The sequence below is a fragment of the Thermobia domestica genome, chromosome 1 (genome assembly GCF_964235325.1).
Source record: "Thermobia domestica chromosome 1, izTheDome1.hap1.1, whole genome shotgun sequence".
NCBI classification, from domain to species: domain Eukaryota; kingdom Metazoa; phylum Arthropoda; class Insecta; order Zygentoma; family Lepismatidae; genus Thermobia; species Thermobia domestica.
The window spans coordinates 193,880,223-193,906,795 of record NC_137454.1 but is presented as its reverse complement, the minus strand read 5'-3'; the positions used below and the strand labels follow the sequence as shown (position 1 = coordinate 193,906,795).

Here is a 26,573-nt window from a genome sequence, read left to right as displayed (position 1 = left end):
TAAGGATCATAATCGGATCATCCAGAAATAAACTCCTCTTGTATTATGTCTGGCATTACTAGGTGTATCCACTGGACGTGAGTTCTTTTTCCTAGTAGTTTTGGAGGAAATATTATGAGTATATTGCCTTCATTTCTAAAGTTTTAAAACATTACTAACACTATTTCATTAATTCAGATGGTTTTCAGAGTTCCGTCAGTGATTTATTTGATTTTACATCAATTTTGGTGACAGGTAGAAAAAAGTAAAATCGTTTTCAAAGTGTCAGCAGAATGGGTGGGAAAGCAAGTAAAACACTGGTGAAACATTAAAAATTATTTCAGTTGATTCATATTCATCTCCAAGAAAACTTCACAAAGTATTAAGTATCTCATTCTCTTGGTCTTTTGTTTAATTGTAAAACAGATTAAAAAATTGTTAGCCCCCACGATGAATGGTAAACTTCGATATATGTATGATACCTCTAAAATATAGGGCACGAATTTTGGTTCTCTTCATTTGGCTGTTGCGGGGCCGCGGTGGTTAAGTGGTAGAGTGTTCACCTCTGGTACATGGAGTCTTTGGTTCGATCCCAGCTTGCGTCAAGTGAACTTTGTGGTAGACAAACACTGTGTGCGTGGATTTTCTCGTGTTTTTTTCCGTTTCCTCCCACTTTCTTCATTCCACCATTTCCTTTATTTCTCATCACCACCGTCTCCTTTACCCTAACCGGCATAACCGTTGAACGTAAAACTTAGAGATTTCTTTTCATTTAGCTGTTTTTTGACTTACTAAAGGACCTATTTGTAAATGGCGTATCTGGTTTCATTACTGTGTAAGAGGTCGTTTGATGATCACAGTGTATATTTTAAGTTAAGCGCATCAACCATCTTAATGAATTGTATGTTTTCATTTATCTATCAGTGTGATGAATTTCGAAGCTGTGATGAAGGACAAAGAGCGGGAGATGACCGTTTTACTAAAGAAGGTTGCTGTGTTGGAAGATGCCAATTCCAGCCTTCTCGCTAAAGTTCTCGAATTGAAGTATGCTACAAGACAGGATATGGACGTGACCACGAAAACCTCCACAGATAATCAGCCTGCCAATCAAGAACTTGCCAGAAGCGATTCAGATAGAGATTCGAAATTGTGATGTGACACTTTGTAATTTAGTAGTTACCATTAACAAAATCTAGTCATAAGTAACTAAACGTGTTTACCATGTTGCATGATATCTCTTAAGTATTCATAGTTTACATTTTCTTCTCGAGTCCATTAATATTAATGATATAAAAGAAGTATTGAAGAGTCTATTTTAAATATTTCTAGGTATATAGGAATAATGTGTGGATCATATAGTCATGTATATCTGAAAAAAAAATATATAATTAATTTATTTGATATAACTTAATAATGTATTAAAGCAGGACGAATGTTTCTTATGAACGCATTCGGTTTATTTTTTATTTGTTTAATTGAAATGTACCTGACTTTCTTTTTAATGCTTTAATGTTTAAGAGAGACCTTTTTTTGTTCCATTTTTTTTCTTTGTTTCAGTTCCAGTAATTGTGTTCTCGCGTGGTTTCATAAATTCATTTTTTTTTTTTTTTTTTTTTTTTTTTTAACGACCAAGAATTGGAAAATATTTGTATACATGCGATAGTTAGAAATAACTTTTGACGTTCCGACAAGCCTCTTTATACATAGTATATTTAAGTACTGTTGTAGTGTAAAGTACAGAAGTACAGTTACCATCAAAGTGTGTACCTTCCTCATATATATATTAGTAACTTTGGAACGAATTGACTGAAGTTGAGTCAGTCTGTTCTGAAGTTGGAAAAATAATACAGGAGAAAGAAATGCACTTTCGTTCCTGATGATTGGTTGGTTTGGAGTTTAGCATCCTCTTTCAGCACGAGGCTATATGAGACGTAGACCAACAGGTTAATGCGGGGTGAACTACATGTGCTCCTACCGCAATCGAACGCAAGTCTTCTGCACCGAGACGCGTACACTAACCACGTAAACACGAGGAAGTTATTTTTGCAGGTAATTGTTGAAGCGAAACTTTTTCGTTTGTACTGATTTGATTGTGCGAATCAATTGCGTATGTGCAGTCAGATTTTAAAAAAATGACCATCCATTTTCTTTTTAAGACATTATGTTAAAATCAGTATTGTTTTGTCTTAAAGTACAGATCTCACAGAGCCAAAGAAAATTCACTTTTATTTATTTACCGATTTTTCTTTACCAATAGGTACGGGACTATAATTGCCTAGAGAAGGCTTTTTGGTCGCAATTAAACCTCAAAAACTAGTGTCACTGGTAAGTGAACAGTAGGAAATCCACTCGGACTGGAAATTTCTGCCAGTCTAACCATAACATTTTTCTGATCAAGATTCGCCTTCATTTGGTTTAATTCCATGTATGGATAATATAAGAAAGCTCTCCAAAGGAAGGCAGTGGCCAACTTGATTTTTAATTCTATTTTTTTCTTTCCTTTACAGTACAATAATTAGATTGTGGTAACTACATATTGTTGAAAGTTCAAAAGAAAGAAAAAAAGTTAGGAAAACCATGTAATTTACAGAGATCGCCAGCACATCTTCATTTACTGCAAGAGTTTAGTGTACATGTGTACAGTTACATTCAAAGAAGTATTCCCTTCCAACAAATTTTCGCGTCTCTATAACTCTCGAACAGATAAATCAACTTTCATAAGTTCTCTGTTTCAACAGGAAGTGATGTAATTCAAACCAGAAAACACAATCGGTCAATTTATTAATATATTTTCATTTCACAGCATTTGTAGTATCCGAGTTATCTAATACGAACCTACAGTTAAACGAAGGATTTCAACAATAAAGAATGCAATTTGAACGTCTCCCTCCAAAAGAGAAATTTCGTTCATTCTCTTTGAAAGTACATTAGTTGAGTTTGGAAATTGCTTTCATTTGTGTTGCTATAAAAGCTGATGTTTATCGAAACACCCTTCTTTATTACAAAAGAGAAAAAAAATGGTTTCTTTTTAATCATGCAAATTCAAAATTATCGTCTGTGTACGAAAGCATTGTTACTATTATTATTATTATTATTTTCGTCACAAGGCATGGGAAAAAGAAACTGATTTTGATAAATAATGTTTGCAATTAATAATGCAATGATAACTTTAAAAATAATAAGAGAAATACTTTTCATGTTATTTTCTCGCATAGCACTGCCACTGCATAGTAAGTACTGCCCTGGTCATAATGAAGTACAAAATTGAGTAACTGATTTGTCATTTTTGCCAAATAATAAATGTGATCAGCGAGCTCAGAAGCATATTTATGGTAGACTTCCTGCATATTTGTGAAGAAATTTAAGATAATAGAATATTTTTAACACTTCTCTTCTAAAAGTTATTGCTGAATATATTTGGTATACCATTTTTGATCAGTTTGCAAAAATCCGTGCAAGTATTTCTACAAAAATGCACTCGCGTTGAAATGAACGCTTTTTAAATTTAAATGTATATTAGGACAGTACATGAATATGATATGGATAAAATCAAATAATTTACGCAGTTAATGACAGTATTCGGTAAATGATCTGATACTTGCGTAAGTGCACTCTATCAACATTGAGTAACACTGAAATTGTCTGAATTTCTTTATTTTTCTTATATTCATTTACATTGTTTCTGTTTCGTAAGGCTCTAGTAAACCACTACGATACGCAGTTGGTAATAACTCGTTATTCTTTGATTAGATACATAATAACACTTGTGTAAGCACAGTAGAATTTCTGAATAGTTGAGCACAGATTCCTATGTTCATATCCGCGATTGTATCGAACAAATCCAAACAAAGCTCTAAGGATTATTGTGTAGTTGGCAGGGAAAATGAAGTCCATTCAATCTCTAGATGTCAAAGAAGTCTGTTGAGATATGTAATGGAAACAATTATATTCTGTGTATTATATATATATAGAACTAGATATATATGTGTCAGATAACTTTGCAGATAAGTTATTATTAGTGTTTTCTTGTATAATAATATTAACGATTTGGACTTCCATATAATAATGGCTCATTGTACGTAATTAACCTGTAGAAATATTACTTTAAAAAAAAAAAAAAGAAAAGAAAAAAAACTTGTATTTTAGTGTAAACGTTCTTCCTATGTTAAATAGTGTATGAGTACAGGTTTACAAGGTTGTGACATTGTGTACATATATATATATACAAATATATATAACTGAAAAGAAAAAAAGTAGATCTTTAAACTAGTTTTAAAGATAGTGCAGATGCAGATATATATATATATATTATTTTTATGTGCTAGTAAAACATATTTCGGGTAGAGAATTTTGACTCTGCCTCTTGATTGTAGAAGGTAACAGTAGTACCATGTCTCTTTATGTAGAAAAAAAAAAAGTTTTTGAAAAAGAGATTAATTTCTGATAAATAGCTGTTTCCGTAATTGAAATCTATTAAGTATATTTTTGCCAAGTCAGTGATGCTCAATGGACAGAGAAACAACATACTAAGGAAGCAAAACCAGTGCTGTGTTACTCTCTGTGAGCGTAATTCAATTCGCATTATCGAAAAAAAAAAAAAGAAAAAAAAAGAATAATATTTAAGGATGTTGATCTATTTAGTATCAGTACAGCTATAAGGTTGACTGTTGTAGCCGATGAAAGAAGAATTAATTAATATCTTTAAATGCATACTTAAAAATTACATTAGATATTTTTTTTTCCTATACAGAAGTATAAGAAAGAATTAACTTGCAAATTAAGTGAAAAATATTGTAATGTGTAAAGTTGTGCATTATGGTGAAAATTAGTAAAACTGGGGATTGATTATATTGTTTAGCCAGAGTCGAAAATGATACTCCTGGGTTTTCCGGAATTTACACTCATGAAGTTACAGATTTTCCAATTATTTGATCAGGTGATAAACGAAGTAATAACCTCAAGACGAAAGCTTAAAGTAATAAGCGAAAGGAAGTTTATGCGTTAAAATATTTCTTGAAGCAGACAGGTTCAGTTATTAAATACTAAAGTGTTAAACAGGTGCAGTACGAGGGCTGCTATATATATTTCTGGCCTAATAATGAAAATACGAATATTTATCAACGAAAATGGTTTTATTGTTTTTCAAAATATTCTCCATCAAGATTTATACACTTTTGCATGCGCTCAAACCAATTTTCGAAGCACTTTTTCCACTCCGATTGAGACACCTCCAAAACATGGTTTTTGAATGCTTCAACAGCATTTTCTGGCGACGAAAATCGTTGACCACGCATTTTTTTCTTGATGTGTGGGAATAAAAAGAAGTCATTGGGTGCCAAGTCAGGGCTGTACGGCGGATGACCCATCACTTCGACGTTTTGGCCGGTCAAAAATGCGCTGGTTTGAGCCGATGTGTGAGAGCTCGCATTGTCATGGTGCACAATGATTCGTCTTCTCTTGTTCATTTTTCGAATTTCTCCGAAGACTTCAGGCAAACAAATGGTGGTGTACCACTCAGAATTGACCGTCCTACGTTGCTCAAGCGGAACAGTCGCCACATGACCAGTTATGCCGAAGAAACAGGCGACCATTTGCTTCGAAGTGCTTCTTCCACGAACAACTTTCGTTGGATTTGGCTCGTCTTGGAAGACCCACACGGTCGATTGCTGTTTTGTTTCGGGCTCATACGCATAGATCCATGATTCGTCACCTGTGACGATCTTATAAACGTCTTTTGAAGCACCGCGATCGTATTTTTTCAGCATTTCTTTACACCAATCCACACGAGCTTTCTTTTGAGCGATTGTCAAATTGTGCGGGATCCAACGAGAACAAACCTTTTTTACGGCCAGGTGTTCATGCAATATCGAATGTATGCTGGTGGAAGAAATGCCTAGGCATGCCTCTATCTCACGGTAAGTCACATGACGGTCTTGCATTATCAGTTCACGTACGGCATCGATGTTTTCTGGCACAACGGCTGTTTTTGGACGACCTTCACGGAATTCGTCTTTGAGCGAGCGTCGGCCACGATTGAATTCGTTGTACCAGTTTTTCACAGTGCTATAGGATGGTGCTTCGTCGCCATACAAAGATTTAAGTTCATCGATGCACTCTTGTCGTGATAATCCACGTCGAAAGTTGTGAAAAATGATCGCACGAAAATGTTCACGAGTTAATTCCATTTTTTTGCCAAGTTGATTTCTTCAAGTACCTGTAAAAGAAAAAAAAATTGTCGTAAGTCAAAAAGTTCTGAGTACATTTATGCTACAAAATGTCAAACTTTCCAATGGAAATGTCAGATTGCACCTGGCAACACTTAGTGTTGCCTAGGCCAGAAATATATATAGCAACCCACGTATATTCATATAATTAAACTGACTTGCATCATATTGAATTAGACGAAATTTGCAGTTGAAACTGTTGGAACTTAGGTTACACATTGCTGTATAGGCCAATTTAATTATTCACCAGCATGCGTCAGTTACATTCTTTAACTTAATACTCATATGATTTTTTTGCTATCTGCATTATGGTGCACTGAAAATTAGATTTTTGGTCAAGATTGTAGCATTTTGTGTATGGTCCGAATCAGTGCAAACACACATTATTTTTATTTATAAGAATGTTCGTAGATTTTACATGTTCTGGATATAATTAACTTCTTGTATATTATAATAACTTTAAGTACATGATAGTGTGAAATTGTACAATATTGTGTTGAATCGTACAAATAAGGTTGTATTTCAACATTAATCAGGAGGAGTTGTATCATTGATGGATACTTAATTTCCTTACAATACATTGAATATAAATGAAACAAATGGCTGGTTAATGTTTAACTGTGTTGACTTGTGATACTGTATAGTTCGCTAAGTAAAAACAAATTAAGTAAAAGCTTTATTTAACACTTTTCGTATTTAGTATTGGAACCTAATAGTAGTTAGCCCTGTTAATGCAGTAAAAAGTAGCATTAAATGTTTTATATCTTATACAAAAGCACGTCTCAAATAGATACCGACAATCCTGGCAATCACGCACAACTTCTTTGTTCTTCACAAGTTTCTAGATAGACCACTGAAAATTATTAAAATCACAGAGAGTGATGAAAGAACAGTAATTATTATATATAATTTAAGTATCATAGTGATAATATGAAATTATGTTCATTGTTATTTCCTAGACATTTATCCTAGTTTCTATACATATTTCCTAATTTAATAATTTCTAATTATTGAACTTATTACGAATCCATGTGTTAAAGCAAAAGTTGTAAGAATTCATTTCCGGTAGATCAATATTCAGTGCAAAAATATTATTGATCAAACGACAGAACTTATTAGTTTTATCTTCTTTTCACATTAAATATTCACTTCAACTCTACCAAATCGTAACTTTCTTATTAATGCCATGTAAAATCATCAAGGAAGAAAAAATACAAGTTTCTTCTCAGCACTATAAAGTTATACAGGATGCGGCTTTACTTTAACGTAGAATCTGAATCACGTATATCTCACCAGAAATCGAATCTGGGATTTCGTACACAAAGTACACGTACCAAATACTCTGGATCTCCGAGGAGTTAATACTTACATTTCATACTTTTGTCAGATAACAAAAGTAGCATTAGATTGGAAAGGTTTGTCTTAATGTATCTGAACAATAATGTGTCGTGAAAATATATTGTTCAGTTGGAGATATTTTTAATTTTATAGCTTTAGTATATTTATTAACTCTGATTCCATGTTATAAGGGTCTTCCTAAAATCCTGCCTCCACTTTCTTCTTTTATCCAAAGGTCTTTTTTTTTTTTTTTTTTTTCATAGGTTTTTCAACTAGAACTCTATACAACTTTGGCGAATTTTCTATTTGAGCCCATGCTCCATCTATCTTAAACATCTGAATCACATTATCCTCTAGTGCACACATTAATTAAGTAATTGAAATTTGCGAATCGCAGCGTTCTCTCCTTGTGATTGGGAGGCCTTGTGTATCTGTTTCTCGCTATTTTTCTATTGTATCAGGCAAATCTGCGATACATATTGAATTTACAAAGTGGTAAGTTCATATATATTTTCCCTATTAAGCAACAAAGATAGTAGAATGCTAATTTTTAATATAAGGTTATTTTTTACTATTATGGGTATTACTTACGAGATCGAAATGACGGGTCCGTTAAAGATCGTCCTTGCAGAAACTTACGGGCGTCTGCTACTAGTAAATGAATTTTCACATATATTTCGTTCTTGTATCTAAAGGAATCGTTTTTTTTTTTTTTATTTTTTTTTATTAGTGCAGTACTTATATTAGCTAGGTGATTCGATTGAAATAAACACTATTTATCAGAAATTAATCTCATTTCATTGGTATTCTGTTGATGTGACATTCGTTTACTTTTTAGACGTATCCGATGCCATCTGTGATTCCATCCTATTTTCACTAATAAGAGGTAAAGTAATTCAGTGATAACATACATGCCAGTGAATTAAGCATCAAGTGTTAGGGAGCTTCATTCTTTAAATTTGGTCAGGATTTTTTAAGGTTAAAGAAAAGTGTTATTTCATGAACGAAAAAGAAGCAAATTAACAATTGTTATTAGTACATTGGAGTTTTAATTAGAATGATGTTATTGTATTACATTGCTCTAAAGCAATGTTTCTCGACCTGTTTTTGGACACGGCACAGCCTCTTTTCTTAATTGTACGTATGACATACTAACATTGAGTTGACAGCACAACTTCGACTTTTTCATTGATTACTAGCGTCCATTCTTGAACATCGGTGCAAAGAATATTTTTTTGACCTTCAAAATATTTTATTTTCAAATTTATATAATTTTTATTTATATTTCACCTTTACTATCACATTGCCTCGAAAATTTTGCGGCACAATGATGGGAACTACTGCTCTAAGGCTTTGGTGGGCCTATAATAAATACAGACACTTTTACTCGCTATCTCGCTGTTAGTATTATAGATGATTCTACATTACGAAGCTTCACAATTATTTCTTTTAATTTTGGATGTAAGTGAAACAGTTTCTTGCTTTTGATTGCTGCAGTATTCATGGACAATGTATTCGTTTAATCTTTGAACGAGATTTATTGGTGTCTGTTGCGTACCAAGAGGAGCTATTTTATTTATTTATTCCTTACTTGATTGACGTGTGTCACCACTTGATTCAATAGAATGTTTCCGCCTTTTACCAATATATTTTGTACATGTTATCCGTACCATAAAATGACGTACATTAGTATATAGTAAAGTTTGACGCATAAAAACGTTGTCAGCATTATATTTCGTGCATGACGAGATCAATAAATATATATTGCTTTTTTGAATGGATGAAGCTCTTTGACATTGATCAGTAAAGGATCATTGTGGCTCATAGTGCATTGACTCGAGGTTCAGAAGTTTGAAAATGACTAAGATGAATGTGAGACATTAGTGTTGGTAGTAACGTCAGAGCCAAAGTTTGTGGCTAGTACTCAGTTTGACTGAAATTGTATTCATTTTTAAAAAAGATATGCATATTGTGCCAGGTTATAGATATGTTTACAGATAACATATTTGCGTAGGAAAAGTTATAATGTTTTACAGAAAAGTGTTTCTGAAATACTCCACTTCTTACTTGTGTTCCACGTGAATTGTTTGTGAATGGATCATATTATCTGATGAAGGGAAGAAAATTAAGTCCGATAATGAAACGAACATTGAAATGCTAAAACAAATTGTGGATTGGTGAGTTATGGATTGATCATACATACTCTCATATACTGAAATAATAAAAAGGTGATATGCTTGGATACTTTTGATTGTTTAAATGTGTATCGTTTATGAAATATTATTTTCGGAAGTGTCATTACGGTAATATGGAAACTTGCTTCTTCTATATTTAATTTTTTATTATGATGCCGATGGTTCTTCATAAAACGACAAACGCTTTGCGAGGCAGTATTACCCTTTAATTTGGGTAGGGTGATAGAGATTTGATATTTGAAAATTACTTTGTAAATTTTAAGGTAATTGAAGTAAAACCAGAGATTATGTAATGCAAAATAATACAAATAATAGTAATGACGCTGTATTGCAAGTACAAGTTTATTTAAAAATTTGTTCAATGGTGACTAGGTGATTGCAATTCCATGCGCCAAAGGTTTCTTTAACATCAGAATAATACAGTGATACTCATGAGTAATAGAATTGAGTAATAATAAAGTAAGAAACTATGGTATGCTATTTTATATACAGAAAACTATATGAGCATTTAAAAATGGCTTCTTGTCTTTCATTAAAGACCCTGTCATATAATCATGCCTAAATTACTAATGTTAGGTTTGAAAATTTCCAATCTTTTAAGGTAAGACACAAAAGCTTATTATATTTTAAGTGTTTGTATTAAGTAAAACTATTCTTTAATAGCAAAGTTGTGATTATGGCTGCCGACTATAAGTCATACATCTCGATATGTGTATTAATTTGTTTAAGTATAAACTTAATTCAGAAACAAATTAATTCTCGGAATAAGTATACAGAGTAATTCTAGATGACAGTGTAAAACTTTGGTGTATTATTCCTGACAATTGAAGGAATGTTTTTTTTTTTAGGCCAACCATTTAAATCTAAGACCTTACTTTTTTAAGCTATACATGAACAGATCGACCATATTCCGTACTGGATGCTAGTTTTGAGTATTAGATCAGCGGGATTGATAATTAATATTAGTGGTATTCAAAATATAGGAAATTCGTAATAATAAGAACAACAACAACAACAGATAATAGTAACAAATGGAGCTCAGAAATATTAATACTAGTAAACATTGTAAAAAAAAAAAAAAAAAGAAAAGTTTGATAGAGCTAGGATCATGTAAAATTTAGGACTTTCCACAAATAACAAAGGAAATCCTATACATAGAGGCAAGTCGTCCCGAAATATTTGATGAATATTTACTTCAACGCGACTTACAGATACCAATATACTGTTATGAAAGAAAAAAAATTAGAGCTCTTCAATCTCCTACGTAGCATCTATCAAATATTTTGGAATGAACTGATTTTCAGGCGGTGTAACTGCCGTCAGTAGTTCACCTTTGATTCGAGATTATCCATTTTTGAAGTGGTCATCAGTAGTATTGTTCCCATGCTCTTGTCAAGACCGATGTTTATTATTATTTTAAAACCCGTTTGTTGTCAGACATAACACCAAAAGGCTATCATTCAGAGTTAACTCTGTGTAAGGGAAATTGCTGCCCAGATGCAAAGTTGTGGATCATGAAGAATTATTACATATTTAGTTATTTACTTTTAAATATGTAACACCAGGAAACTGTTTTCTTAATTTATAAGGATTTTTATGTTCCATTTCGATAGTACAGGATGGTCCGGAAGTGGGCGTACCCTCCCCCCTTAGTTTCAACAGTATAGTGTTAGTTATGGTAGAATGTCTGTACACAATTACCTTGAAGTCTTAAGAGTCATAAACATCGGTATGATCACCATCCATGTCGTAATACAGCTGAATTCTGCGCCAAGTTCTCGCAGATGTTTTACGGAGATACTCCGGAGTCACGACGGTGAAGGCGTGTTCCACAGCTGCTCGTAATTCCTGCGTTGTGTGATATCGATTGTTTCTTACTTGTTGCTTTATGAAACCCCAGAGAGCATTGTCTCGTATCGTCAGATCGGGGATTCTTGGAGGCCAGGCAAAGGGAGCTGGTGAAGATGCACAACCTCTTCCAATCCAACAGCCAGGAAACGTCTTGATTCAGGTAATTGCGCACATGAATCGCGAAATGCACTGGTGCTCCATCCTGCTGTATCACAAATGTCTTTGATATCATGCCAAGCAATGTTACCAGACAATGCCAAGCAGTGTTACCAAACAAATGTGGGTAAAACCTAAAACCGTCAGAAAACACCACGCTGACGCCCACTTCCAGACGACGCTTCCGTACGGGTATGCCCACTTCCAGACGACGCTGTACTTTTGAGGTATGACATTTTGTTTTGGATGAGTAAACACAAATAGTAACTTCATTTATTTATTATACGAAGTTGATACTTTTTTAATACGAGCTTTAAAAGCACACCTACGAGCAGTCACTTCTTTTATAGTACATTTGCAGGTTCAGTATGTTTTAAATATTTGAAGGTTTTCGCGTAGTTGCTATAAGGACTTATATTGTAGTTGTATATATATTTCAGTTTTGCGCTATTAAGAAATATTGTATTTGCACTGAATATTGTTGCATAGAATTACATATCTTGTGATGCTGTATAAGTGGGTCTTGGTGATAGTAGTGTATGCGTACGAGTGAAATAATGCTGTTCGTTGGTTATGGACAGAAACTAAGAAAAATCTTTGTTGTAATAGTTATTTAACTTGACATAGTAACTGAAATGTTGGTCTTTCGGGTTGTGAATTACTGAGAAGTTAAATACGGGAATCAAGTGCATAATATGCAATGAACCAGTGCCAAATATAGTTTTCAAAGAAAACAATTTTTAACTACTATAGTAAAGAGATGCTACATGTAGTGTGATTATAACTGAATAAAGATGTTAAAACATTAATCATATTTCGAAACACATATATTCCTTCTAAATAATTTAACAACTGTCCAAAACATTAACATTATTTATTATTATTATTATTATTATTATTATTATTATTGCCATATGATATACCAGATGAAGTATGTTGACTCAAATTGTTGTGGCATTTGAATATTAGTTTTGTGGAGTTATGAATCCACAGTTTGCTTTCTAGTCACTAAATTGGAATAGGTAAGGTGTAACATATATATTTTTCCCATAATTGGTGCAGTATTTGTGTGTTATTTTTAGTTGTGTTTGAAAGCCGAGAGTTTACTTCAGAAAAAAGACGCTATGTATATGTTTTTTTTTTTTTTTTTAATCAAAATACTGAATACAGAGATTCATTAGGTATTGTATTTTTTACATTGAATTGCATGAAATTATATGAATCCTAGTCTAACTTGCTCTTCTACTGTACTGGTTAAAAGAAAGTATTTACGAAACAAACGTTCTCGAAAGAATATGTTAATTTTAGGACAGTAATATACAATAAAAATTTACACAGCATTTCTTTTAAAGTCGTTTTTCTTGGGCATCTGTGCATTGTTGCCAGCATACGGTGATTCGAACGTTAGATTCCTGGTTGCTGGACAGTTGTTCTCAACGGTAACTTTTTTTTTTTTCATATACACTGAAATAATGTCAAAACGAAATAAAGAGCCGCGTGGTTCAGCTTATCATTACTGTCTCCTCTGGCCTCGGTTCGTAATTATAGACATTAAACTTTTTTTAAAGCATGTTTGGAGTAGAATAATCTTTATAACACTTTGGCTCTTCAGCTCATATAGCAAATTCCAACTTCCTGTCAGTTCAGAGCATTTTTAAAAGATGTGTATCAGATAGTAGGAGAAAGGTAGACATGCGGAATATATGACAAATCTTTAGACGTTCTATTGTAGGATTTACACAAGATTTATTTGAATTGGATGGAATTGCTACAATATTACCGAGCTGGACTCAGGCGTCATCCTTTTGTATTAATAAGTTATCCCGAATCTTACTTGGGTTTTAGGGTCTATGTTAAGTAACTCACTAAATAGTGTATTTCCTTACTAGAGTAATTGCCTTAAGCTACGGCACAAAAAATAAGCAACACGAAATGTGGACATGCTGTTTGTACCATTGATTTTTTTTTTATTATTATTATTATGTGCAATTGTTCCTTACTGACTATTATTGGGTGGAAACGGAATAATTTAATAGTATAAAGTGGGAAGAAAGTCACTTAATACATTTGAAACGAATTATTTATCAGCTATGAAATTATGATATTATTACGAGTTGTGTCGTAATGTTACCTAAATTAAGTATTCGAAATATCGTGTATCACTTTTAATGCACAAACTACATGCTTTAACCACAGAAGAACGTATTAATCCCTATATGAAATTAAGAAGTAATACGCTCGGTTAGATGCTATGGATTGCTAGTCGAAATGGAAGTACAGTGTTTGGAAAACGCTGCACAAGTAATTCAATCACATCTTTGTAATTGTAGTCGTGTAACTACCACTTTTGAGGTATGGACGCATGTTTATTCTTTATTTTCTATTCGTGGTCAGCTAAGAATTACATATGTAAAAAAGGTTTAAATCCTTTATAAAATCACTTCTCACAATGTATTATTCAAGAACCATACCACAACGTAAAAAGTTCTATTAGCAAATACATAATTGGAGAAAAAATCAAGGAGAAAAATTATGTATATCTTCTTTCGATACTATTTGCTTGAATTAGTAGGAAGTTGTACACTATCGAAAGTTGATTTTTTTTTTCTTTCCTTCCAACCTGTTTTCTGTTAAGAAATCTTTTAGTTTGAAAGGTTCCATTTCTAAGATTTCGCGTCTGGATATGAATGGATGCAAATACATTTATGTAGGTAATCAATTTATATAACGGAGAGTTAAACAAAGTTACGGTGAAACAGATGAATCAAATTTGCTTGATTAAACTCAGATGGAGAGCATATATTTATTGCCCAAAACATTTTTTTATGTATACCAGATATGTATATACAGTACAAGGCTAGTGAAATTCATCTTATTGTGGATCACATTCTCTGTATCGCTACAACAAATTTAAAATATGAAAACAAAAGACTTCTTAATGATGATAGTATTCTTTACATAGCGTCTCTTTTCTTATATTACTACAAAGGCACACGAAGGAATGATGATTGTGTAAGTTAATTATTTATATTTTCATACCTCCGATTTTCTATCTGTAGAACAAATTATTTGCAACTGCATTATGTTAGAAACCGCATAATGTATATTTTGTTACGCATTATATACCAATAAAAGTGATAAAACTAAAGTGTGTATTTTTTTTTTTTTTTTTTTTGTATACTTTTCAATTCAAATCGTTAGCGCACAGCTAATGGTAACATTGTACGATCACTCCAAAACTCTTGCCATAAGGGAGAACTATACGTTTCTTGAACAAACTTTTGTTACACATGTTCAAAGTGTAACAACGCACTTATTTAATCTCCTACCCCAAGTCAAAAACCTGTCGCCGCTCTTGTCTTGGAGTGCTATGGAAAGAGTTCATGATTGGTGCTTCAATTTTGTCCTCTGAATAAAATAGGCATTCGCAAATGGTTTTTATGGTTATAAAGAACAGAGGTCACACATAGCTAAATCAGAGGAGTAGAGGGTGGGAGGAGGGATGCTAAAGTATTTTGACATGATTACCCTGCAGATATTCCACTGTTTACTTTCCAATGTGGAAGGCGGTATTGTCGTGGTGGAAGATTAAATCTAGGATTTTTAAGAATTCAAGAACTTTGGGTAAAAACTATTCAATACCACTTTGCTATAACAGTCTTCTGTTCTTTTAACTGGACTTTTAATGGTTTCATTGATTTGATTTCTTTTTCAAATTTTTTAAATGTCCCTTACTACGACTAAACCAGTGCCACGGAAGAACGCAGCGTACATGGCTTTCTTCATTCCTCGCTATTTTTTCACAGTTGTTATTGTCATCGTCATGGATCTATACACGGCTTTCGTGGCGAGTGGAGCAATCATAAAATGTGTGTAGGTTTCATCACCTGTACCAATGTTAGAAATCTGGTGTCTGCCTCGGTTTAACATATTTAAGGTCTCACGTGCAATTTTCACCCTCTTTACTTTATGAAAATTTGACAATCGATGGGGTACCCACCGAGAAAAAAATACCTTTTTAAGTTGCAGATGTTTATGTATAATTGTGTACATTGACGAGGATTCAATGCATTAAAGCCGCCTCTATCATTTCATACCCAGACAGCACAATGCACCTACAGTACTCGTATAGTACATGTACAATTGCACGGATACAACATGTGCATCATCTGTATAAATGCACGCCTGTACATGTGATGCACATATACGTCACAAGTCCTATTCAACATCTTCACGTGCACAGGACATGTGCAATGCACACGTACACGTCATGCACAAGTGATTTACACCTACTGCGCAGGTGATTTACAAGTAGCACGTATTCGATTTACAGGTAACACACAGGTGATTTACATGTAGGACAGCGGTGATTTGCACGTAGCACACAGGTGATTTACATGTAGAACATGATTTACACGCAGTACCCACGTGATTTACATGTATGACAGAGATGATTTACACGCAGTATCCAGATGACTTACATGTAGGACACAGGTGATTTCCTCGTAGTGTAAAGGTAATTTAAAAGCATATTCGAGATGCAACGGAAAAAGAGTTTATATATTTGGTGCCTTACGCAGTAACACCATCTATAACACCAGATACATCACCTTCAAAGTATATTACAAGTAACTAATAATTGTCCTGTAACTGTAATTGTCCTGATGGATACAATCCTGTAAGTTCTGCATGTGAAACACTTACAATGGTTGATGGAGTTTTCCTTCTTTGTGAAAGAATATGTTGAAGTGGTAGGGAGCAGCATGATCAGAATGTCAATGTCTTCAACTACGACGGCAACATGGTTGTATGACGTTGTCATATTGCTTACTGTTATGGCAATCATGCGATCAGCATCAGGCTCAGCAATAAGTACTTCAATTTCACAAGATCATAGATGTTTACTTAGTGCTTCAATGAAGCAAGGCTTGTTTCTTACAAACAATGATTGTGTCACAGTAGGAATCACACTTTCTTGAAACATAATTTCCGCCGATTAAGTATACATACTTCTTCTTCTATGCTCTTCATCCTTTGTACCCAGGGCTACTGTATATCCATCAAAAACTACTATAACTTTGGTACCTTGATGCTTATGAATGTATGATGAGTATACAGAATACAGATTACGATATGTAGCATTTCGAGGACACACAACCTTATGCAGTAAGTATTCTCCATCAATCACAGCAATATCATACCTTACTTCTTGTTCGGTGGGACAGAGATTTTCTTCCAACAGAGGGACAACACTAAATTAGTTAAGCTTTCTCATTAATCCATTTTCAAACAAACATGGTGGGTAAGGTGCAAGTTCATACTCAAAGCTATTTGCAACATCTTTATCCAAACGCATAACAGAACATTCTGTTAAACAGCTGCATGGAATTTTCTCGCCTCTATAGTAATGGTTAAATTCCCAAGAGAGAAAGGTTTTACTTTTTGATTTCGCGTAAGTTTCACAGTAAATATATTCTTATCTACCATTGCAGACATTACTTTAAGTCCACACTCACTGGCAGAATCGCAGTTAACTTCATCATCCCCTACTGTTATTGCTGATATGGATGCTAACTTATAACCAGTTTTGGTGAAAGGCGAATGTTGTTGAAACCTTTCAACAAACGCGAAAAGTATCAGTTTCGTATGAAAATGTTGTGCACCTAATAAAATATATACGTTTTCATTATTTGTTAGGCCATATAACGCCCGTGATTAAACGCGAAATTTGTAACAAGTCTCGATATTCCACGAAATTTACGCGAAAGTGACGCTTTTACGATTCATTCATTGCCATTATTTCTCCCTTTTACATATTTGACCGTGAATAAACACTACTAGTTTATTATTTGTCTACCACAATGAAATATGGAACTGCTGGGTGTCTGGCGCCAGCCAGAGGCGGATCTAGAAGGTAAAAACGGGGGGAGGAGGGGAACCAGAACCAAGACTATGGTACAGTCCGCAGCAAAAAACCTGCAACATGAGCATGTAAGTTTGTGAAACTACGCCTAACAGCGCAGGGAATCAACATAACGTCTAAGTGGCACGAATCACGCCAAGAGAAACTTCGGCGTCCTTCCCTGTACACTTATTTTGGAGCAAAAGACTTCGTCGTTTCACAACTTATATGCTCATGTTGCAGGTTTTTTGCTGCGGACCGTACATCATGAGTTCGCTATAAACTTTGAAAAATGTATAAATAGTAGCTTAAGTTATTTTAGTTGCTAAAAACTGGAGGGCCTAGGCCTCCCCGGGCTAGATCCGCCACTAGCACCAGCCCTCCCTCAGTTTGTTTTCTTTGCTGTAACGAGTGTGGTCCCAGATTTGCTTCGTGTACTTCTGAACGGTAAAGCAATCGGTACTATGCCGAAAATCAAAACATGTTTCGATAAAGCACAAGAATTTAAAGACCATGGTTACTACGTTTTGATGCACGTCAAAAAATAGTTACGAGTAAATTTTGCAATATTAGACTAGCCTGGGAGCGATGCGATTCGTGTGTGAGGCAGAATGAAAGCGAAAATCACAAAAGGAAGAATTTGTTGTTTTGTGATACTGACAAAAGAACAAATTTAACACTAGAAAACATTGAAACAATGCTTACGTGTTATTTGCATAACTAAACTGTAAACACTAAAGTTATGTTTTTCTATTAATGTTCTCTGTGTGCGTGTTTTTTCTTTAAATGATACTTTTATTGAATGTGGATGCTTAGTGTTATTTTTAACAAAAACTCAAATATTGTTTAATATAGTCATATATGAGCTCCTGTCATGATGATTGATGAGTGAAAATTAAGATGAAATAAAAGGTAACCAATTGTAATTGTCAAGGAAAATAGTATTCTTACATTGAATTTTTATTCACCGATTTTATCCCGCTTTACGCATATTCTTATAACGAAATTACGAATTCTTATTTATCACAAAATCGTGTCTGTATCTATGGCATACAAAGGGCCCATGTTGCTACAGAACTATCTGATACACCTCTACTATGAGTTAGAGCACCGGCTGTTTTCATTGACCTCATCAGCACCTTCTTTGTCCGATGAATGGCAAAGTTCCCGGATGCGATGAACTGCTCGTATGCATCTTGGGAAATCATATTTGGAAGGTTCCTCATTTGCTGTAAATATACGTACATGTGAAGTTCCGGCATAATTCAGAGACCACTTCCACAGAAACAGCAGCATTCTCTGAATGCAGTGAAGATGAAGTTCCCAATCTCCTATCCTTTCAGCACGCACAGAAAGTCTCATAATGTTCACTTGTTCGATGTAGAATGACCATAATTTACTGGTTCTACTTATTTTTTACTTGCTTCTTTGATTACATCATGTACTACAGCCATTCCCCCGTTTAGAGTTGAGGACGAAATGATAGATTCGATTGTTTCTTCGCGAGAGGAGAGACCGAAGGCAAGCTTCTGAAGTTCTATTATTATTTCTTCGGTTAAGTTGAACTGTTTCTCTGCAGAAATCGAAATAGACAACTGAGTTAAGAGCTCTTGAGTAGCTACGTCAATGATCTTTTTTGGAATAGAACCATGGGTATATACAGTTTGCCACAGCTCTTCCAGGCCGCTACCATATATAATGTATCCAACAGCACTCATGAACGGCATGAGGAACAAATACGCCAAGTCTTAAAACTACATTTGACAAATCCTCATTTTGCGTCACTATCTTGACTATTTCTGATGCCTTGAGATACAAGGACTGATCAAATGTCATGAAACAAGGAGAGTTTCTACAGTCCTGAAGGAACTGAACTGTATATAGCTGTTGAGTCAGATGGGTTCTGGTTTATAAACGGCAACATTCTTACTGTAGTAAGAGTACAGTTCCATAGTGAGAAATGGGCGATGCGGTAGCTTCAACTATGAGTTTACAACATCGTTATACACCTGTAAGTGGAAAGGGAACGTACTTTCAGAATTATATCCTGTTATAGTGAATACAACAAAACATATACCAATAAAAAGTACAACAACATAGGTGGTGGGAACTATTGTTATTAACCTATTTGTTGCCCGTCGGGAATTTTACTTTTGCAGACCTTTTTTGTGCGGCTACTATAAGCCTTCTAATTATAGAACAACGTATAATACATCGTTAGAAAGCGTATAAAATCTACATTTTAAAGATATGTTCTTTGTACTTATTATAGTATTATCTTGCAATCAGAAAACAAAAATATTTGAGTGTTTTGTAAAAAAAAAAGTATATGTTTTACAAATAATCTGAGATGGAAACATTGTCGCTTGCTCTACTGCTGCCGAACTACACTAACCCATGCGCCAGACATTTATGTACAACATACCAAAGAATTGTTGTGATTGATGTAAAACAAAATGTAAAAGGTGGGAGAACAATTTTGGAATACAAGTGATGGCAGCCATATTGAATAACGCACAACTCCTAGGTACGGGGGCTTTTGGGACGTGACTTCTTTGGATAAAAGGAACTTATCCCCTAAGTTTCAAAAAGTTACTAATTGTCCGGGTTCCAACCCCTACAGACTGGACTATGAGGCATCACCAAACGCTGACTTCAACCTCCCATGACCTTAGGCCAACGCAGAAGTCATACTAAATCATGGCTCGAAATGCTTCACGTGACAGTTCCAATATTATAACGAGAATATCACACCTATATAAAAATCAGAGATCGTGCGCTGAAATTGCTCTTGTCTTCAATTTTTCTCGATGTTTCGCATGTAACGAGATAAAAGGCATAGCATTATCTCTCATAGTCTTTGTGTCTCGTATATAGAAAGGCCCATGTATTATATAAAAGTCTGACAGCGTAGTCATATACAGATACGCCATTCTTTCTTTTACGTGGAAATTATTTTTATTGAAATGAACTGGACTTTTAATTGTTGGATTTTATTGATTTCTTCAAATCTATTTAAATGCTCCTTATTCCGTGAAAATTAAATATTGTGATATAAATTTAAGTAATTTTGAATTTTTATGTAATGCAAACTTATTTTGGAAAAGCAAGGAATATTTAACTGGGTTGCAAATACACATTTTTGCCATGACGCAGCCACCGATTCTTTTTCATGACAAACAAGTCTGAGAATGCAAGTCGTCCTCAACCGCACGTTGCACCGTTCAGACATCAGGAAAGTTCTTCCCTGCCAAAAAGTGATCGAGATACCGGAAGAGAGATAGTCGATGGAAGAGATGTCAAACGAATACGGTTGGTTAAGAAGGCTCTTATGTTGCAACTTGTGGAGAGACTGCACAGTTCTTTGAGCGACATGTGGGCGTTCATTGTAGTGCAACGGGATATAATGTCGAGTTCCTTCGTGGCTAAGCAGTTAGAGTACGCGCCTTTGGCGTGGGACCCGGGTTCGATTCCGGCGGGAGCTCATCTGGTTCGGATTCCACGTTAGTCAGTAGGTCCTGTCTCATATAGCCTTACTGCTGAAAGGGACGTTAAACTCAAAATGAACTCAACTCATGATACAATGTTCGTTAACTAATGTTGGATGTTCGGTACATTTCATGTTGTTCAGTACTGTAACTCTCCACAGTGAAGGTTTCGTCTCTATAGATATCATGAATCACCCCTACCATACTAGCAACACCCTCGGGTAGAAGAGTAGTTTTGGAAATCACCCTACCGCTATCGACTAATTTTTCACCGATGGCACGGGCCCATGGTGGCTCAGTGGTAGAGCGCTTACCTCTGGTGCGTGGGGCCCCTGGTTCGATCTCCTGCCAAGTATGTTTGTGGTGGACAACCTCGTGTCCATGGATTTCCCTCGGGTACTCATGTTTCTTCGCACAATTTCATTCCACCAATTTTTCCATTATCATTCACTTGCCTTATTCATCCGTCTCCCTTAGCCTAAAGGACATAATCGTGGGACGTTAAAAGATTTCATTTTTTTTAAAATTAGAAGTAACTATCCATTGAAGGAAACCTCTGTTATTACGTCCATTCAAAGAAGTATATGCCTTCAGATAGGCAGTCTTCGTTGGCAGGTGTCAAGTCATGTGGTAACCTTGAGTCTGTTCCAGTGTACTGATTGCGGAGACTGATCGAACGACAGTGGTGTATTATGAATCCCTAACTCGTCAGTTGCACAAACATTTTCCTAGGGTCCGCTTTCACTATGTTCTTGAGGAGCTCATTAGAACATATGTTCGGTGTCCACGGAACTCATTCTTTGGGTTTCTTAAAATTGACATTACCAGTAGCCATTATTTGTAATCTTCCATTGCCACTTCACTACTTGTTCAACACTTGCTGTAAATTCACTTTTACACAGCACACTACACGCTAAACCACCAATGTTATGTCTAGTGTTGTAAAGGGACAGAAAAAGAAACATATATTTGGGAATTGTTCTTTTTTTTTTTTTCCTTAGCAATGCCAGAAAAAAGAAGAAAGCCTTTAAGATAATTTTTTAGCAGTCCTGTTTACTCTCGTTATAAAACAAAATTTGAGTATCAAATTTTATACCATATCCTGTTTCTGCTGCATAAAGTTATGTATCCGGTGCCGTGGTAGGTCAGTGGTAAAGCCCTCACCTCTGGTGCGTGGGTCCCTGATTCAACCCCACCTCTCGCCAAATGCGTTTTGTGGTGGGCAGAGGGAGAAGTTCTTACGTTTCTTTCCACTTTCTTCATTCTACCATTTTGGTCATCGGATCATTATCGTGGGACGTTATACTGGGAAAATAGTAGGTGATTTTTTTTTATGTGGCTACATTGTTGTTCAATATGCTCACACACGTAGAGTTCCACGACATATTCAATTGTCAAAATAAACTGGTAAATTAAAATAGAATATAAATGTTAAAATAGGACGATTTTGGAATGCCTCGAAAGCAGCTTTTAAACGTTTATTGAATTAACAATAAATACATTGACTTTTTTACAACGATGAATTGTGAAAATATAATGTGGGAAATACTGTTACTAGTATGACCATCCTAGCCTTTTTTTTCTTTCTTTTCCTCAAAAGGTAGCGTTTAGGTGATACATCTCGTTGGACATGGAAACTGTCCATCTACTGAGAACATACATATTGACGAGATTGTTATAATAAAGTCTCCGTTACTTGTTAGATCTTTGTGGAATCTGTGCCTCCTGACTATATTAAACATGCTACGTTCCAAATTTGAAGTAAATCAATTAGGAACGGATTTAAGACAGCAACTGTGCTGTTTTATTGATATTTTGCATAATAGATGTTAATAAACCAATTAGGGCCATTGGTGAGCCTATTGTGGGATGTTCGAGGCATTCTGAGGGTGATTTTTCGCTTCTGTCACGCCAACGTAAGAATTTTCCAAGAACTACTGAGTCACGTCCGACGCACACTCACCTCCAGTGGAACACATTAATTATTCGTAGTTGTACGTCCTGATCATTCGTATTCTAATGATTATCAGATCAATCGATTACGCATTCAGTGAAGAACCTACTTTGATGAAAAACTAATAGCAATTTTAGATTCTTTCCCAAAAGATTTTATCAAATGTAGATACCAAAAAATCGCTTGTTTGGGAAATACGGACGGTTTGAGTCTTATTTGTGTAATGACTTACATGTTTATTCGAAAAAAAAAAAAAATTCCTGTTACGATTAGTGGAAAACTAGTAGCGCCATTAGCGGCGTTATGATGAACTATCTTGTACATGATTTGGTGTATAACAGGCGAGCGTCATAATGAAGCTATATTTCAAACTGGGAACATCTGACCTTGATAATAGAGTACGTCGAATTACTGTACTAGTTCATGGTTACCTTCGGGTCTACGTTTGTGATATGGAATGGAAGTCAAATTTATAAAACACAATATAATCATAAAAGTTAAGTGTATGGTTGTTTATTTGTGTATTCAACTCATGTGTAGTTCATCCTAGTTCCATATGGTATACGTTTCTTAAAAGTTATAGTTATGTGTGGAAAATTAAAAGATGTGATATTTAAATTAAAATCTTTGGTGGTGTTAAGTGTGAAGCAAGTAAGTTGGCACAGTTTTCATATATTACGTACTTATTTAATCTGCAGTATTGGTAAGTTGTAAAATTTACATAATATATCGCTATTGTTTAAAATATTTAATTTGTAAGATAATTGGGACCAATTTGTATATATATATATTTTTAAGTGAGATGTAGTAACCAGCCCTTCAGGCTTTTTGTAAGGTCCTATTTGAACAAGATAACGTCAAAGTTATTGTTGGATCTACTCAATTTTGATATTTAATCATATAAATTGCTATTAAATCACATAGATATAGTTTTTCTTTTTCCTCAATTAGAATCCACTGTGTTTTTAGATTTATAGATATATTTATGTATGCTAATCAATTCACTTTGCAGTCTCTACAAGAGAACGGAATTTATCGTATTTGCGATAGTTTATGGGGATTGGTTAACCCAGTTAGAATATATATTCCTTTTGATAGACCCATACCTGCCTTTGTTATTAATTATAAAATATGGAGGGAGTTTTAAACACTCCCTTTCCCAGGAACGATACCGAAGTCTGAACTTATATCGGGTAGTAGGTACGTTACATAAAAAATATAGCTTCATTATATTTCTATACTACTTACATTTTTTCAGTTAGAAGCAGGTTGGGTTTTATGAGGTACATTATATGGAATTTGATACTATTATATGGACTTTGCATTAGTGGAAGGAAAAGTATAGAAATACCTTACCGATTGACAGTAATCAATTATCATTTTGTTGAAAGAATAAGAAAGAGACTAGCTCAACATTCGGTTGCAGTTTTCATTTACAGCAGTATATATGATTGCCGTATATAACATCCATATTAATATAGCTGTATTTTGTATAAATTATCAAGATTTATATGTTGGTTGTTAAGATTATATGTTTATTGTTAGTTATGGCTCATTCTCAGTTGAATTTAAATAATTTCGATAATGGTGATCATGGATTGTTTGTCGATAGAACAGACTATGTTTGGGATTTAGCATTTCTGCAGGAAAGCACCTCGTTTGTAGAAAGAGGGGTGGGGAGAAGTACTGCGATGAGCGACAGCCCGCAGGTGTTAGCAGGTACGACTCAGCGGGCGATGACCCAGGAAACAGCTGGTGGTGATATACTGTTTGCGGTAGGTCAGGAAAATGAACAAAGCAGGTGCTTGTTAGGAAATGTTAGTTCTGGTAGTCTATTGAAAAGGACTAAACAAAATAAAGAATTTTTGTGCGTTGAAAATAAACAAAATAAAGAATTTCCAAGTCATAATACTAGTAACCCGTTCGTTCCTTTTTGCACTTCTTTTTCTAAACTGACCGTAGATGCAGCGAAGTATAGTTTTCAGGAATATATAAATAAAATTCCAGAATGTGATGCAACAGAGCACCACAAATTGTTTTTGTTTGCTATTGAGGTTTATAAGATAATAAAACTGAACTTATTTCCGGTCGAGTCTGTATTAATAGCTGCATTAGGAAAAACTAGTAATTGTTTGCATCAGGAATTAATGAATATTTTCTGTATTACTCATGATTGGATTGAGATATGTGGTCAACTATTTGATAAGTTTATATCGCCTTTGGCAAAAAGGCAATTAATCCATAGTTATGTAGATAGGTTACAATCACCTACAGAGTTGACCTCTATTTATATTAACAGTATAGTAGATAGTTATACTATATGTATGGGTATACGTAATGATAGAGACATACTTGAGTATGTATGGAAAGGGATTAAACCGGAAATACAACACGAACTATTCCGTTATTCAAAACCTGCAACTTTATATGAACTAATAAGTGAAGTGCAGCGTTATGAATTATATCAAAAGAATGTTGAGGTTTACCAGGCGATCACTAGAATGGAACAGATTCCTGAGAAAAAACCTATTCAATGTTATTCCTGCGGTGGAAGACATAGGGAAAAAGACTGTTATTTACGTAGGCGGTTAAAACAACAACAAGACTTGACTACCTCGAGGAGAAAGGTGCAGTGGTTAGGTACAAGTACTTTAAAGGGAGAAAAAGATAGTAAACAGACTGGACAATTGAATGATCCTTTGGATGTTAGTGCTTCAGGGTCAACATTAAATAAACTTAATAATGCGACTAGCAAACCGAGGGACAGTTCAGATAAATTGGTAGCAGTGTTTATAAAGGGATACATCTTAGGGAATGACTATGTTGGAGGAATTGATACTTGTGCGTCGGTTTCGATTATAAATCGTGGAAAGTTTTTGGATTGGAATACTAAATTGAAAGTGCCTGTTAAAGTGATGAATGAAAAGTTTACAGGGACAGGTGTTAATAGACAAACAATAACATTGACTCAATATGTGATTATTCCAATACGTTTTCGCTCTAAAGTTTATAGATTTAAATCCTTTTTGATGGACCAGTTAGAGCCCACTTTTATAATTGGAATTCAGCAATTAAAGTATATGCGTGCATTTATAGACTTAGTCGAGAACAAATTAGTTCTGGCAAGTGAGAAAGTGGCCATTCCCATAAGTTATTATCCTAATAGTGACTTTAAAGAATTAAATGATTCTGCCGTAAAATTTTTATTCCGTAGCTTTTCGAGTCATACGGGCAATTTAAAGTCTTCTATAGCAGACCGAGGGGATAAGGTACAAGGAACAAGGGAGCAGACCAGCAGTGTTGCCAACCATATGGAATGTCCTAGGGATTATTATTTGTTTCAAGTTGCGGAAGTAAAAGAGCCATCCAATCAGATATTGGTCGATCCACTGCTAGCTGAAGATGATCCCTCATTGGAAAGGTATGTTGATGGTCTCCCTAATAGATTTCCTAGTGTGTTTAAAGATAAAATAGGTGAAATTAAAG

The 26,573-nt window shown here is 34.6% G+C and overlaps 1 protein-coding gene across 1 annotated transcript in view; it reads left to right on the top strand.

The window, feature by feature from the left end:
- LOC145692404 (uncharacterized) overlaps window positions 1-1,596 on the top strand; it is a 38,210-nt gene extending 36,614 nt beyond the window's left edge. Inside the window, exon 12 of the mRNA XM_081767710.1 lies at window positions 904-1,596. Within this exon, the coding sequence (XP_081623836.1) occupies window positions 904-1,132 (229 nt within the window). The 3' untranslated portion in view covers window positions 1,133-1,596. The remainder of the gene's footprint in view (window positions 1-903) is intronic.
- Window positions 1,597-26,573: the final 24,977 nt, after the last annotated feature.